The sequence below is a fragment of the Fonsecaea multimorphosa genome (assembly GCF_000836435.1).
Source record: "Fonsecaea multimorphosa CBS 102226 unplaced genomic scaffold supercont1.2, whole genome shotgun sequence".
Taxonomy (NCBI): domain Eukaryota; kingdom Fungi; phylum Ascomycota; class Eurotiomycetes; order Chaetothyriales; family Herpotrichiellaceae; genus Fonsecaea; species Fonsecaea multimorphosa.
In genome coordinates, this window is record NW_015971636.1 from 1,437,038 (window position 1) to 1,452,941 (window position 15,904).

Genomic DNA, 15,904 nt, shown 5'->3' on the forward strand with positions numbered 1-15,904 from the left:
CGACTCGTGAGAAGTTTCCTACCGGCATTTACATGTAGGGTATTTAATTGCAGACTACAAACTTGACCGTGATGTACCCTTCGACCCTAAACGTGCCCGTTCTGCAGCAACAGCGGCAGAACTTGCTGCGAAAGTCTCCGGTAAGCATCTGTCATTCCCGCCATACCCGGCCACTGCTCTCCACACCATCCGAGGAGAACCAAGCACATGCTAGATAGTCCAAAGATGTCGTTGCTCCCGTACGGGAGCTTCTCCGTCCGGACAGAGGTAAAAACATCCGACAAGTGGCATAGGGTTTCCACACGCCCATCAAGGGTCAACAAAGCATGAGCCATTAGTGTCATGGCGGCCGACCATATCGAATACGCTGACAGAAAGGTCAAGGGATAAGTGCCCAGGTTGGAATTCTCTGGGGCTCGCAGGATGCTGTCGTGTATACGGATCAGTTCACAGGCAGAATAGAAGCTCTCGGACGGAACGGGTTCAGACTCCACACCCTCGGTGCTGACGCCACTGCTCGGCCCTGAGAGTGCCCTCAGGATCAAAGGTTGGAAGAGAAAGACGACGGCAGAGTGGAAAGCAACGCTGCACGTAAGGGTGCCACATCCGACGCTGTGCTTGAATGGCTCCACCTCCTGAAACCATTGGTGCAGCTCAAAGTACTTATTGATGAACCAATCCAGGCTGCGGATCGGTCCTCGAAGATCTGGCCGCAGGTACATGTCGGTGTAAAGCTCCCCACGCAAGTACATGAGTCGGGAGACATGCCGGGCGCAAAAGGTCTGGATTGCCGCGTCATTGTCGCCTTGGTTCAGATCATGGGACGGAAACGTGCTGGGATGCGCTGTCGAGATGATAGATCCAGGCAGGTCTGACGGCCGACCATAATACTGTCCGAGAAGCCGCTCGATCGAGTACAGGGTCCAGAAAATGTCCCGGCGCGCCACGCCCTCCCGGCCAAGCTCCAGGCTGGCGTGATTCTCCACATGATAGTTCAGTTGGATGCTTAATCGGCAGGCGAAATCGAGCAGCTTCCAGATGTTTCCTTTGCGAGGGAAGAACAAGCAGTAAATTCCGAGGAAGAGCAGCGCCTCCAGCGAGTCCACCGACACCTCGTACGTCACGGCTTCCACTAGCTTGAGGGCCTCGTGGTAGAAGGCATCGGCGTGCGCCAGCAAACTGCGTTGATGTCTCATTTTGCTCGCACAAGCGATGGCACACATTATCGTCACTCGAAAGTATTGGTATGCGGGTTTGCCTTGCAGTTTCCCCGCGTCAAAGCCAGGGCATGACCGGAGCTCAAAATATGCAGTCATGTCTATCTTCAGGAGCTCTTGATCCACAAACGGGTAGACGACGCCTATCGACGACAAATACCAAGTGAGAAGCGATGGGACCATTTTTTTCAAGTTTCTATCTGCTGACAGTCCGTGGAAATCTGTCAACGCGCCGAAACTCTCATCCGTGGGGGAGACCGATTCCAGCGCTGGGGATGGAGTGTACAGAGATCTTGCGCGCGCTTCTGTCAGAACTTCGACCGTGAGACTGAAGATCGAGCTGGACCCGTAGAACCGTGACATCGTCCCAGAAGCGGTAGGTAAGGTGAAGAGATAGTCCGAATTGGTCTCCGATCCTGCAGGCAGGAAGGTTTCCCGAATGGATGAGCTGGCGCTAGTTGAACCCTGGGATGCCAGCGCTGGGCACCCGGTGTTGCCCTTGTCCGGCTCGACGAGTTTCGCTGGAGGTATCAAGCTCGTGTGCACCTCTTTCAGACCGTCTAGTCGCGATACAAGGGACCGGATGTATCTAGGAATGTGAGTGAACCGGTCGGCCAAACGCAGCCTTGGAGGATAGAGTTGAGGGATCTATTCAGCCTACTTACTTTCTAGGGACCGAGCGCTGAAGGATATGGTCGTAGACCGAGCATTCAACTTTGGCTTTTTCGCACAGTCTGCAGGCAGGGAGCTGTGAGTCGCACTTCTTCCGCAGGCGGTGGCATCGGTGGCAAGCTGGCAGCGATTGTAAAGCGGACTGGATCTCATCAGGGATGTCTATCGTGCCCATCCTTGTATCACTGTATGCTTTCACCTGATCGTGACGACAAATAGTGAAGGACAAGCTTAAAGCGGGGTGTATATGAATGCTCTCTTCTTCTGCGCCACCTTTTGACAAACATGGATGCAGGGGTGCCTAGGGGTCTGGATTTATGGGCAACACTGTCGATGCTTGAACAGCATTCCTTGAACAGAAGGCCCTTCAACTGGATGATAGATGACTAGTTGTCTAGCTCACAATGATTGGCATCCTGTTCTTTGCTTTGCCACTCACTGGTTATTTCATCGTCCCTCAAAAGAAGCTCACTGCTCGATAGCTTGAGAATTTGAGTTCACAAGATGGTCTTGGTATCATCCGCCCGCCGCGGCCATCGCCGTCACGATATACGGGCGCACGCCACACCGGCGTTGACCTCCTGAGGCGGACCTGATAAGTCAAGGTTCGTTGTGATGTTCTACCAGTGGGCGATAAGAACCCGTTAGGGTCTGCTGTGGGAAATAAGGGACGGTCATTCTGTGGTGCATAAGATCAGAGAGTTCCTGTGAGGAACTGTGCTGTGCCGAAGTTCCGTGCTGCTAGCAAAACATCAACCCCTGGAGGAGTCGTTGCAAGGAACCGACTCCACTGTGAGGACTATGAGATAGAAGCGAACCCTCCAGAAGGATGGCAATTGGCTACCCGTACTGAACGATCTGGCCAGTGAGATAACGTGCATTTGCTGCGTTATCCAAAGAATCAACCTCCGAGTTTCACTTCCAAGTCGGTCTACTAGTAATAATGGCTAGTTCCAGCAGTTCCGGTCTCGCTGACAGTATCTTACAGTCATGCATTAATACGAGGTATTGGCGATCCGTTTCTGCCTCCTTGCGGACCCGCACTCTGCTAGCCTCTACTGTAGTATATGACCAGCGTCTGTATATCCAGCGCGATGGTCTGGTCATCCACTCCCCGTACTAGGGACACAGCCTTCAGCCTTTCTTCTCTATCTCACCACGCTATCATAGACTTGTCTCGACGTCTCATTACGCGTGGATCTTCTTCACCACAAAGATAATGTGGTCCTTGGAAGATGACACGGCGAACGTCGACACAGTGTCCGCGGACCATTTTATCGTGCTTGAGGTGCCATAAGCTCAAGGCCAAAGTAAGTGATGACCTATCCTCCACTGCGTCCAGACCTGGTTTACGCCGTTGTCCCGGCCAATGCTGTGGGGACGTTGTACTGATGCCGTTTTGGTCTGCAAGTGCGATAGGAAATTACCGTCATGCTCGCGCTGTGCGGCTTCTGGTAAGACCTGCCAGGGTTACAATTCAGCGCGAAATGCAGCAATTCCCCGAAGTCTGGTGCAGAGTCTGGAGCAGGAGATCGACCGCTTGCAGACCGACCTCAGTGGCCTGACTTATGAGCACTGTGAAGCTCAGCCCCTACCTCGGTCGAAGTTGAACCCAGCAATGACCAGCCCGACCAGAGGAAATGACCGTAATACATCGCTCAATGCCTCCTGCTTGCAGTCGACACCCAGTACGCGCACCTTCGATCCTGCCGCCCGCAATGCCGCAAAGGAAGCCATCATCGCGAGTGCGGAACTCCAAGCCATGATCAGTGCCACCATACCACTGGGACCTTCGCTTACAGATGTCGTCCAAAGAATTCGGATGGGCCTGACACCCTCGCTCATCGTCTCTCCATCTACTGGAGGGAACTTTCTATCCCAGAGTACTCCTGGTCCGATCGAGACTCGAAGCCAGTCTCAAGAGGAAGAGGTGGACGCGTCTACGCTGGCCAGGGTACCACGTCAAATCGTGTATGCTCTGGTCAATAAGTATGTCCAACGATCATTGCCAGTCCATCCTTTCCTCTATGAACCCACGGTTTGGGACCAGCTGAGCCGTGTCCTGCGCAAGCTGCCTGAAAGGGCGGAATCGACCGAGGTCGACACCTTGCAACCCGCACCGACTGTGAAACTCAGCTATGATTTTCTCGTCATCTACCTCATTTTGGCGACATCGGTAATCTTGGGGAGTGCAACAGCTGGCCATGGTGCCCGATGTCTGGCGTTTTCTGAATCTCTCTTCAAGGAGGGAATCCGACATATTTCCAAAATAACCCCGTATCCATCTGATATCGCGGGCATCCAGGTGACTCTTTTGATCTTGCAGTACGCCTCGGTCAACCCTAGACTAGGTAATGTGTGGATCTTGAGCGGTCTGGCCATGAGAGACTGCCTAGAGTTGGGGTTTCATCGAGAAGTAGCCGATGTGTCGGACCCGTTGACTGCGGATCTGCGACGTCGAATCTTTTGGACTGCCTACTACATGGACCGTTCCATTTGCGCTGCATTGAGGCGGCCGTTCTCCATCCCAGATCTCGCAATCAGCGCCCAGTTTATGTCTATTCTACCCGACAGGTGCATCACTTCTGTGGGCTTGGTGGAAGACGGCAGTCCTCCGGCAAAGGGTCTTGCTCTCCGATGGATTCAATATCGGCAGTTACAGTCTCACATTATCGAGGTCCATTTTCAAGGCCGGCCTCTTAACGCCGGGCAAGATTGGGAAGAGTGGCTGGCCGTTTCCGAACAACGCCTACTCCAGTGGTACCACAGCGATCTTCCCCACGATGGCTGGACCGAGTTCGTATTTTTCCATGGTCTCGTCATGCTTCACCGACCCTCACCCCGTATACCGTTTCCCAATACTACCAGCCTATCTGCCGCCTTTGAGGCGGCATCTGCCTCGGCGCGGAGCTGTCGCGAGCAGATCCTATCGGGATTTTTCCCACGGCCGTTCCTAGCTGGAAACCACATGTTTGCCACAGCCCTCGTAGTGCTGTTCTGCCTACGGTATAATTACGACACCATCGCGCAGAAGTACAGCCCCCCACAAATCTTCGAGCTGACAAAATTGTTCAGTTCCAATCTTCTGGCCATCTCAGCTCAAGGCTGGAGTGAAATAGCTGAGTACGCCGGTATCTACGAACGATATCTGGCGCCCTTACTGGATTCTATCCTCACAGGCGACAACCCCGTCACTTACGCATATACCGCCAAGCAGGACGCCGAATTGCTTCGTTTGCTTTATCCGGGTCCCATCCATCCCAAAGAGCTTCGATTCACGGGCCCGGCCGAAGTAGAAGAAGCAAACTTGTCGTCCTTTGACGCTGCGATATACTCGCAAGACGAAACGCTGATGGGTAATGGTGACGGAAATATGTTCACGATCTTCTGAGCTACAGCGGCAGTCGACGCCCTGTTGTTCAGCTGGATCTGGCAGATCGGTGGCTGCGCCAGGATTCGAGGTTCTTGCGCATTAATACCGCGTGCTTACAAGATGGACAACATGGATGATTTGGGAAGCAGGTGGTCATCGGAGGGGGTTGCTTCGGTTACTATTTCATCAAATGTCATAGAGTTTCCAAGAGATGACATGTAACATATTATAAATGGCTCCTCAACAGGTGAAGCCACGGGGTTACACTGGCTCCTCACAAGGAGAATTAGGGAGCAAGGAAATGAAAGCGAAGTACGCAGCGGGCCGGGTACTGAAGCAATTCCAATCGATATCTCAAAACGTAGTAGTACGAGCGAGAAGGGGATTAGCTACGAAGTAAAGCTATATAATAGTTGAATGGCTATATAGACAGGACATCCGTGGTGCTCCACAGTGAATAGTCATCTTCTAAGCAGATTACTCCACGGTATACAGATTAATTACCCCATGAATCTATTCAGCTCAAAGACAACTAGCGCGGGTACAATACAAAGATGAAAATACAGAGTACGTGCAGCCAACTTTTCACAGGATCATGTCCCCCCGCTTTTCAAACCGATCGATTCACACGGTGACTAGGGACGTTTGATGGACAGATGCATTCTGTTTCCTGTACTTGACGTCGGAAAAAGGATTCCCGGTTTTCAAAGGGTCAAAGTCATTTCCCTTTTACTTTATGGCGCGCACAGCCTTTCCAGCGGCCCCGACCTTGAAACGCCACGCTGGCACAGTCTGATACACTCCTCGAGGGCGCCGATGTATGTACCTATATCTAGCGTAGTTCGACTTGGCACATGCCACGATGTAGAGTATTGTGTACAACTGTTCAGTTAAACCCCTTGCATCGTGCATGTGGCAAGATAAGGCTCAACACCAGGAATACCTCCCTGAAGGGAACAATATTTGAATTTTTATCGCTTAGATGGACGGTATTAATGTGAGCTTTGTAGAGCCAACTGAATTGATTGATTGATTAACTAGCAACTACTGAAGGTGGAGAGACTAGGTGGCAATAAGTGCCGCAGTGTCACTCGGCTAACCTTCCCAATAGGGTTAGGGCAACAAGCTTTTCATGGGCATTGCCTTGGAAATGGAGTATGGACAATAAGCCTAGGCCTCGTGAAACTTTTGTGTTGGCGAGTCGTCTTCGTCTTTTGGGCTACTCATGTTCGTCTCTCATCGAGGTTACATAGTCCCTGACTTTGGGGTTTTTTGGCCCGTCACACTCATGCCAAACGATGCTCGTTGAACGTCGAGAAATCTTCTTGTACAACGTACTTAGATGGCGGCCGGCGCGATCAACATCTGGCCGCCATCCGGGTGGAGAAGCTGGTTGTTCAGGAACAAGCCGCCCTTGCCCACCAGATACAGGATGGTCGCTGCCATGTCTGCATCGCCGCCGCCTCGACCTAGTGTTGTTGCGGGGAACAATCAGCTCATGTCCGTCAATGACCCACATCAAGAGAGGGAGACAACTGCGCTCAGACTATTGCTTCCGGTGATGGCATAGCAAAGACAGTCATTGACCCCGTGAACAACACGAGAGCTCAACTCACCTGCGGGATTGCTAATCTCCGAACTCAGTTCGCTCTTCTGGGTCTCGTCACTTTCGCCCGTTGTCATCTCGCTGGGGAAAATGCCAGGAGCGATCTGGTTCACCCGCACTTTCGTCTCGGCCAGCGTGCTGGCCAACATGCGCGTCAGGTGGATCAATCCGGCTTTGCTGGTGGCGTAGGCGAATTGGCCGTTACTGGAGCCCTTCATGAGGCCGCTGATGCTGGTGACGTTGACGATGCTGCTCGTGTAGCCGGGAGTGACGTCGCGGCCTTTGCTGAGGAGAGGGAGCTGCAGAATCAATGTCAGTGTTTGATCTGACTCTAGCTGTAAGAGTGATTGCGTTTTGAGGGTGATGATGGAGAGGGCCTTGGTCACTCCACCCTCTATGACTGAATTGACCTTGTTGCGCACGGACTTTGATGAATGGATGAATAACTCCCAAGAGGAACTTACAAAAGCGGCCGACATGAAGAACTGGGCCGTGATGTTCGTCAAGAACGTGTCCTGCCAGTCGTCGACCTCGGATTTCAGCATGTGCTGCGCGATGCTCTCTGCCGACTTCGTGTCCGGCTTGCCGGCGGCCGAGAACTTTGTGTGGTCGTCACGAGCAATGCCCGCATTGTTGACCAGCAAGTGAATACCCTTAGACTCCTGCTTGCTCACCTCGTCGGCGAGCCGAATGCATTCTTCCTTCTTGGTGATGTCCCCGGGCAAAGCATGGATGCTTCCGGGCCCTTTGCTGTACTGTTCGACCACGGCGTCGAGCGCCTCCTGTCGACGGCCCGTGATGTAGACTTTGGCCCCGTTGGACTGCAGTGTCTGGGCTATCATCAGGCCGATCCCGGTGCCGCCGCCGGTCACGACCGCTACGATGTGCGAGACATCGAAGAGCTTGCTGGCCTGCAGGTCTTCATTGGGCAAATGCGACGTCTTGACGGCAGACATGGTGCGACACTGGATGATTCGGTGGGTTTGTCGTGGCGAGAAGGATTTCAGCAGAGGGGATGATGATGATGTTATGCTAGTATTGCGAGGGATGAGGGACCGAAAACATTGCATTGCCTCCAAGTGTAATAACTTCTAATACAATATACTACTAACCTCTCGATAGTATTCAGCTTTATTGCTCCTGCGTTAATACTGGCCGCAAGAAACGGGGGGGAGCGATGAGCTCAATGAGAGCGTCGCATGGGCGAATCGAAGATGCAATAATGACGTTTGGGAGTAACACGCGCCTTTACGCGTTGCCGGCGGATCATTGTCCGTACCTATACTTTCATCACCATGACGGCCCGTTCCTCACACGTGGCATTGCGGATCTTGCCAGTTACAATGATATGGGGGCTTATGGTTGGGAGATTTCCTCGTTACAACCACATACAGTGAAGAAAGCCACCTGCATCTTAGCTGTTGATGGTAGAGCTGGAAGGCTCCAGCTTTCCACCCCGGGAAAAGAACAACGTGACTCTCGACCCAAGAACAAGGCCCGCCTCATGCAATGAGTCTCACGTCGGGCATCAAGCTGAAGGAATTGCTACTGCGGATTGGGTGAGGAAGGCACAGCTCGTCTCCATTATGAATGCTTTTTAGGGTAAAAACATAGCTTCTAACTCCCCGTCCTCTCTCTCCCCCTTCCCATATTGTGCATTGCCATTGGCCATCCATTGCAAAACGTCGTATGAACAAGAAAACACCCCCTTTCGTTCAATGTCATAAGACATGAAGAGAGATCGCACACAGCACGGACAACAGCACGGCACCAAATCTTTCGAACAGACCACCGCCAGCCAGCAGTCGACTCGCTCCACTTTTTCCATCGCCGGTGGTCAGCCCAAACGGCAGTCCTTGGTATCCAAATGTGAGATTCTGTGGAATCGTCGCATTCAGACACTGTCCATTCACAATATCAAGCCCTGTCAAGTCGTCCGGCACCTTGAAGAACATGTAACTCTGCTGGCTGAGGTTCTTGAAGCCCTCGGTGTTATAAGGAAATTTATCCCCGGGGTCTGTAGAGGACGTATTGCGCAGGAAAATGCATTGAACCTGGCCCGGGTATTGTGTCGCCATCTCGGGGTAATCGCGCATGACGTCCGAGTTGCTTGTATCTGCGACTAGGATAAATTTGCGATTCGGGAAACTTTGAAAGATCTTGTCCAGGAGGAATTTTCTGATGGACAGGGTCGCGGAGACGTCGCTGAAGTTGAGGGGTCGGGTGTCGAAGCTGCCACCTGGATCGACAGGTGAGACTCCAATTGACGGGCATGGAAACAATATTACTTACCTGGATAAGTGTCATAGATGAATTGCATGTAGTTGCGCGTGATTTGCTCCGGAGTGGTCGTCAGGTAGTGAAAATGCATGTTCGGCAGACTGACGGACCAGTTCCGGTAGATGTCTGGCATGTTCATCCACGGTGTGAACGGGAGAGCGAAAGTATTGAGTAGTCCTTGCTTGGGCTCATAAATCTTGGTCACACGTAGTATGTCGTCAATGTCCGATATGACGGTGAGACCTTGGTCGGAGACGAGGTATGAAGTGGCATTCCCCGTGTCAGTCCCCTGAGCGTAGACATTCAACCTTTGCGGGGGGATATCACCGGTCCCAGGAGTCAATGTGAACGAGTTGTTGTCTATTGGGATGAAAGCGTCAAAGTCGCCCTCCGGAGTTGTCGGGTTGGGAAGAGTTACGACCTGCTCTCCGCCGGCTGGAGTCACGCCCCCGCCTCCCCCAGGCTGTCCGTTGGAGCCAAACTCGGGACCAGGTAGGATATCCATTGTGACCGTTTGATTCCCTTGCTGGACAACGTAGATCTCTCTTGTGACGTTGCGAGCCTGGGCCTGCTGCGATGGATGAAGATCCTCGATGCTCGTGCCGATAAGGAAAAAGTTGGCGAGGCGGTCCACCGTAGTGTTGGAAATATTGGGTTGCTTGAACACGTTCCCGTGGATTCGCAAATTCCAACCAGAAGAAGTCCAATTCCCATAGCCCGGGATGTTCAATACCTGCGTAGGAGTGGCAACTAGATCCGAGCTACTCACTCCCACCGAGCTCATGACAGCACTGCCCGTGGGCAGGTTCTGCAGGTTGGGTAGCAGCCCATTAGAAACATATGAGGGGATAGCTGTCCCCAGCTCGCTGAAAATCGAGTTCACGTATGAGTCCACGTCGGACTCCAGATCACTAATGACATTTCGCCTTGCTCCCGCATACGATCCGTACACAGCAAGGGTGCGCGTTGGTGCAGGTGTAATCAACGCTTCCTCTTCCGGGGATACTTGAGTTGGCACCGCAAACGCCTGAAGCAAAAGAATAGAAGTCGCCAGGAGGAGTCGCAGAGCCATGGTTCCTGGGCTAGCGTTGAAGGTGAAAGCTAGGTTAAGGCTTGGTTACAGCTTGGCTTTTATTGGCGACAGTCGTAAGTCAGGTAGAGGCGTGTGTACAAATAATTGGATTTTGTCCCTGTGAAGATATTGTGCCCGCACAACTCATTCGGCACGAACCATCTGAACCCTTTAGAAGAATTCCAATAACAGAATAAGGGCACGCGATCTCAGACAGCCAAGAGCAGAGACATGAGAGAGACGTGTTGTATGGTGAGAAAGGAGTGACAGACTCAGAGACTCTTGGCTGGGAAGCTAGATCTGGCAACTCGCGGACGGAGCAGGAAGTGAAAATCAAGGAAGCTCCTCAATCCAAGGCCCAAGGCCGGCCATGCCATGTGGAAACATCGCCGCTCATCTGGGGATCGGGAAGTGGGCGTATATCGCAGTCAAGCTGTGGATGGCGTAGCTAGCGTGGGAGAATTGGAGCTTCGAGATGCCCGAATCGGGAATCGGGTGGTTTCAAGGCGCAATGACGTCAATGGCCATAAACGGACTAGTCTCTCGATCTCAATCCCAGCGATCGCCAGGCACCCACAGGCAGCAACATACCAATCAGCTGCAACACCCAACATCCATCCCTTGGACTCCTTCAACGCCCTCCAACCACCCCCAAACGCCCGTCCAGTCACTATCATGAACTCTTTTCCATCTTCATATGGCCCAGATGGGCCGCAATGGACTACCTGGCATGGCATGTTCAAGTCCATCATGGACAACTGGAGAAGATCGCGCGTCGTCCCGCAGAGGTCTCATCAGGATAAGTGTCTTCCCAATCATGGTCGACTCAAGATCATGGTCCTTGCTTCGATTCATCATTGCTGTACGCTTGCTCGGTAGCTGGAGTTTTGCACATTGAACTTTGCCAACAAGCACAACGCACTGGCCACTGGAACCCTCTTGGGCCAATATCGCCGCGTTTCCATGAGCACGCAGGAATCTGATCTGGACTATGGGTTGGTTGCCATTTGCCATCATTCCATCCAGTCCAGAATGGCCCGGAAGCACCCCTCCACTCGCTGGACAATGCGCCAAAGAAGCTCATCTCGGCATGTTCTCAAGGATGGGCTCTCTCATTCCTCACGAGAACCCCTTGGATGCTTAATTTCTACTGACGCAGGCCCGTGCTGCAAGGTCGATGGGGAACCCTGGTTGGAATGCAGCATTCTGATTGTGTTGTTGTGATCTCGCGTCTTCTAGGGCGTGGCTCCTCAAAAGCCAACCACCTCTGCAATCCTTCCTTGACCTTTTTGTTCTTGACAGTCACTCGTTTGGTTTGGAGTTCTGCAGTCCTCCACTTCTTATCAATCCTGTTTTCAGTGTCTTGGTGTTCGCAGAATACGGCATATAAAAGAAAGCTATAGGGTGGCCCGCCATGTGGCCATCATCGTCACTCGTTTTGTCCTCCCTGGCTCTGCGATTTGCAGCAGTTCACGCGCAGGCTCTGGCCACCGTCACCTACGGCCCCAGCGGCCCCTGTCCGGTGCCATCTGTCACCAGCGTCGTTGTAGTACAAGCGGGATACTACAGCTCTTTCTTTCAGTCAGCCTCGCAGATTGTGAACCTTTTTGGCAACGGTGAAACGGTTACGATTCAGAATGCCCCAACGACGTACATTACGAACACATACATTACCACGACCATCGTCTCCACGGTTACGAGTGTCGTCAGCCCCTCAACTACATTGACGACTCCGTCTGGCGGCGCGAGTGTTGGGCCAGTGACCACGAGTGCAACTCCCGGCTCCTCGCTCTCAACGTCCATCTCCACAGCCTCTACGGCAACTTCAAGCACCCCGCTTCCGGGCACCTCAACAACTTCCTCGACGGTATTCACTCCTGTTTCTCCTCCTGTTACGACACCAACCCCGGCACCAGTTCTGACTTCCACATCCGTTGATGCCCAAGGGAACACAATTTTAGTCCCGATTACACAGCCACCATTGGTTCTTGGCGAAGGTCTGCCGTCTGGAACCGTGACAGATCTTCCTGCATCATCAGCGGTCATCCTGGGCATTGCAGTCGGTGGTATAGGCGGAGCGAGGGTGAAGAGACAGGATTCAGGCACAGAGGCCTCCGACCTGCTTTCGGGGCCTGATGGCGGCTCCAGTAATGCATGTGACGTTGCTCAAAGGTATTATCTACAAAATGGTCAACTGACGAATGGTACCTATGTGGTCGGCCGCAACACTACCGACTCCAGTGCCCTCATGGTAGTTGATCCGTATCTCAACAACGTCACCACCGTGTTTGCGTTTGCTAATGGCATTTTGCAATGGGATTCGACCGATCGAGGCCCTGCCCAGTTCTATCGCTGCGGTGATGACAAGGTGTACGCAGGCTTCCAATCTCCGCCACAGGATGATTGCTACAATGTCACATTGGGCGGCATTGCAGCCAGCGCCTGTCCGGTGCCGTATAGGAATGCAGACGCTATTGCATCATCGACAACTACTTCCCAAAGCATTTCAACCACAACGGACGTGCCGACCACGACCCCGGAAGTGACCACGACAACGACCACGACCACTGATACGGAGAGTCCGACATCAGCCACCACAACTTCTGAATCGGCGTCCTCGAGCGATCAAACCTCGACTGAATCATCAGCGACATCGTCTCCTTCCTCAAGTTCAGAACCAACCGTCACCAGCTCTTTGGCACAGACTACTGAGCCTACTGTGACTTCAACCACCTCGGATGTGTCGCCCGGCACTACAGCACCCGTGTCTACTTCCTCTACGTCTGCTGTGCCGATAGGGACGAGTTCTTCAAGTATTGTACTTCCATCATCAAGCTCAATAAGCACATCGCCTGCGCAATCGAGCTCGACGAGTGCACTTCCTGCACAGTCAAGCTCAACGAGCCCGGTACCCCCACAATCCAGCTCGACAAGTATCCTCCAATCACAGTCAAGCTCGTCGGCTATTGTCACTACCCCGTCGAGCTCCAGCAGTGTTGTTCTCGTGCAATCCAGCACGACTGCTGCAGCCGCAACGACAGTGGTCGTGACCACAACCTCTGGCATTTCTTCAAGTGGAAGTACCGGCGCGGCCACAAGTGCACCAAGCTCTACATCCCCGGGCATTCAAAGTACAAGTCTGAGTAGCTCAGCATCGCCTTCTTCCAGCTCATCTCAGGGTACGAGCAATCCCGGCTCGACGACTTCAGCAGGTATAGTCTCTTCCTCTCCTTCCTCATCCACTGTCATCCCCACTTCAAGCACTACATCCCCGTCCCCAAACAGCAGCTCTATAGTAGCAACTACGTCGTCCTCAGCGTTGGTAGCCGGAACTTCATCGACAAATGCACCCACGACAGCTGTTGCTACTTCCTCTCCAGCCTCTACGCCCAGTGGATCAAGCACAAGTGTCTCGGCAGCAAGCTCCCAGCCGACCAGTACTGTCCCAACGAGCGCTACCACAACGGGAAACCCGGGATCGACGAGTGCCTCAAGCCCTAGCTCTACGATGAATAACATGGGGTCAACGAGTTCCTCAGGTCCTAGCTCGACGACAGTCAATCCGGTGTCGACAACTTCTTCGAGCCCCAGCTCTACGACAACGAGCGCTTTGGTGACTACTTCTGTGGTGACGACAGGCCAAGGGACGACCCAAACTTCTATTGTAGCCTCTTCTACAACTAGTAACGTTGCTACATCCACTGCTATGGGCAGCACGACTAGTGCCAGCTCTCTTCTAAGCTCTGGTACGTCTCTCCTTGTGGCTTCCACAAGTTCTTCTAGTCCTTCTGCATTTTCTTCTGGTCCTTCCTCGACCTTGAGTCCTTCGAGCAGCGCACCTAGTGGTACGACTGCGCTCTCGTCGGCTGCAAACTCCATGTCCAGTACGGCCTTCCCTTCGACCTCACTGGCATCGACTGGGCCTTTGTCTACTACAGTGGCTAGCACTATAGCACCTGGCACTACTTCGTCGGATCTGGCCAGCTCGGTAGCTACCTCTTCAATGGTAGTATTCACAACCATCGGTTCTTCAATTCCGGCTTCGAGCACGAGCAACGGTGGTACTACGACGCTGAGCAGTCCTTCTGGCGGCACAACATCAATCTCTGCTGCGACCTCAAGTCTGGCAGCGTCAACAGGCACTAGCATAGCCGCCTCTTCAGCGCCGCCAGGCCCATCGACCTCGAGTATAGCTATATCAACGTATACCAGTACGGTCGCGTCATCATCACTGTCAGTCTCATCGACCTCCAGTATACCTATCACAATGGGTACTAGCACGGTCTCCTCATCAGTATCATCGGTCTCTTCGGCCTCCTTCGCACCTGGAAGTTCTGTTGGAGGATCCTCAATGGCAAGTGGTGTCACAACAAGTGCTGGGGCATTCGCGACAACGACTGGATTAGCCTCGTCAATGTTGACCAGCGCTTCTTCATCGCCGCCGACCAGCGCTCCTTCATCGATATCGATCAGCGCTCCTTCGTCAGTGTCGACCAGCGCTCTTTCGTCATCATCTGGCCCTACTACTTTAGCATCAGGCCCGTCGACCCCGGTTTCATCATCTTCCAGTGTCGCAAGCTCGAATTCCGCAGCGTCAGGCACTTCGGCCACAACTTCCACGGGTAAGTCAATGTTATTTTTAGCCCACCTCTGTCTTCCATTTTCCCCGTCAATCTCTACTCGTGCGTAAATGCTTCGAATATTTATTGACTAACTCTGTTCGATGATCTAGCTTCCACGTCGGTTGGAACAATTGCGAGCTCTCTTGGAACCACATCAACCGCTTCCGCCACTCCAGTTACCACGTCAACTTCGGCTTCTTCTTCATTTGCATCGTCGATCTCAACACCTTCTCTAATTGCGACGACCACGAGTTCCGCAGGGCTGACTTCGACCACACTTATAGGGCCGAGTACGACCACGATTTCCCCTGTGTTTACATCAAGTACGAGCTCAGGAGGTCAGATGTCAAGCTCGGTCAGTTTGAGCCCGTCGACTAGTTCGAGTGTTGCTGGCACCGCAACCTCGAGTGCTAGCTTCGGGTCGACTACCTCAAGCTCGGCCTCCAATAACCCGTTGTCGACGTCTCTGACAGGCTCCTCCGCGGCCAGTTCAACCCCAAGCTCAGCGGGTTTTTCCAGCGCGAGCTCAATAGGCTCGACTTCGAGCACAGTCTCAAGCACGACAGCCGCGACTTCACCAGGGTCAAGCACTACAACCTCGACCTCTACTGTGACTAGTCCGACTGTAGCCAACACTAGCACTAGTATGAGTTCTGCTACCACAAGCTCGACAGCGCCACCCATTTCCTCCTCTTCGAGCGTTGCTACAACTGGCTCGACGGCCAGCACTACCTCGAGCTCTGTCAGCGCGGGCTCAACTGGGTCAACCGCGACTAGCGCAACTACTACTAGCGTTACTAGTTCGACCATACCAGGCTCAACGGCCAGTGCTACCTCAGGCTCTACCACCGCGAGCTCGACTGGGTCGACCGCTACTAGCGTTACCACTTCGAATATACCAGGCTCGACAGCCAGCACTGTCTCGAGCTCTGCCAGCACTGTCTCGAGCTCTGCCAGCACTGTCTCGAGCTCTGCCAGTACTGTCTCGAGCTCTACTAGCACTATCTCGAGCTCTACTAGTACTGTCTCGAGCTCTGCCAGTACTATCTCGAGCTCTGCCAG

At 53.1% G+C, this 15,904-nt stretch overlaps 6 protein-coding genes across 6 annotated transcripts; 2 read left to right on the forward strand and 4 right to left on the reverse strand.

The window, feature by feature from the left end:
- Nucleotides 1–86: 86 nt before the first annotated feature.
- On the reverse strand, nucleotides 87–2,064 carry Z520_01456 (uncharacterized protein; the record flags this gene model as incomplete). The annotated part of the gene is made up of 2 exons (XM_016771973.1): nucleotides 87–1,806; nucleotides 1,883–2,064. 2 exons carry the CDS (start codon nucleotides 2,062–2,064, stop codon nucleotides 87–89), a joined length of 1,902 nt encoding a protein of 633 aa, XP_016637112.1.
- A 1,194-nt stretch (nucleotides 2,065–3,258) lies between these two features.
- Z520_01457 (uncharacterized protein) lies at nucleotides 3,259–5,280 on the forward strand (the record flags this gene model as incomplete). Its single annotated transcript, XM_016771974.1, has 1 exon — nucleotides 3,259–5,280. One exon carries the CDS (start codon nucleotides 3,259–3,261, stop codon nucleotides 5,278–5,280), a length of 2,022 nt encoding a protein of 673 aa, XP_016637113.1.
- A 1,320-nt stretch (nucleotides 5,281–6,600) lies between these two features.
- Nucleotides 6,601–7,824, reverse strand: Z520_01458 (uncharacterized protein; the record flags this gene model as incomplete). The annotated part of the gene is made up of 3 exons (XM_016771975.1): nucleotides 6,601–6,731; nucleotides 6,879–7,167; nucleotides 7,333–7,824. The coding sequence occupies 3 exons, from the start codon at nucleotides 7,822–7,824 to the stop codon at nucleotides 6,601–6,603; spliced, it is 912 nt and encodes a 303-aa protein (XP_016637114.1).
- A 765-nt stretch (nucleotides 7,825–8,589) lies between these two features.
- Nucleotides 8,590–10,220, reverse strand: Z520_01459 (uncharacterized protein; the record flags this gene model as incomplete). The annotated part of the gene is made up of 2 exons (XM_016771976.1): nucleotides 8,590–9,107; nucleotides 9,161–10,220. The coding sequence occupies 2 exons, from the start codon at nucleotides 10,218–10,220 to the stop codon at nucleotides 8,590–8,592; spliced, it is 1,578 nt and encodes a 525-aa protein (XP_016637115.1).
- Nucleotides 10,221–11,634: 1,414 nt separating this feature from the next.
- Nucleotides 11,635–13,367, forward strand: Z520_01460 (uncharacterized protein; the record flags this gene model as incomplete). The annotated part of the gene is made up of 2 exons (XM_016771977.1): nucleotides 11,635–13,033; nucleotides 13,111–13,367. 2 exons carry the CDS (start codon nucleotides 11,635–11,637, stop codon nucleotides 13,365–13,367), a joined length of 1,656 nt encoding a protein of 551 aa, XP_016637116.1.
- A 27-nt stretch (nucleotides 13,368–13,394) lies between these two features.
- Nucleotides 13,395–15,526, reverse strand: Z520_01461 (uncharacterized protein; the record flags this gene model as incomplete). Its single annotated transcript, XM_016771978.1, has 3 exons — nucleotides 13,395–14,870; nucleotides 14,936–15,172; nucleotides 15,218–15,526. 3 exons carry the CDS (start codon nucleotides 15,524–15,526, stop codon nucleotides 13,395–13,397), a joined length of 2,022 nt encoding a protein of 673 aa, XP_016637117.1.
- Nucleotides 15,527–15,904: the final 378 nt, after the last annotated feature.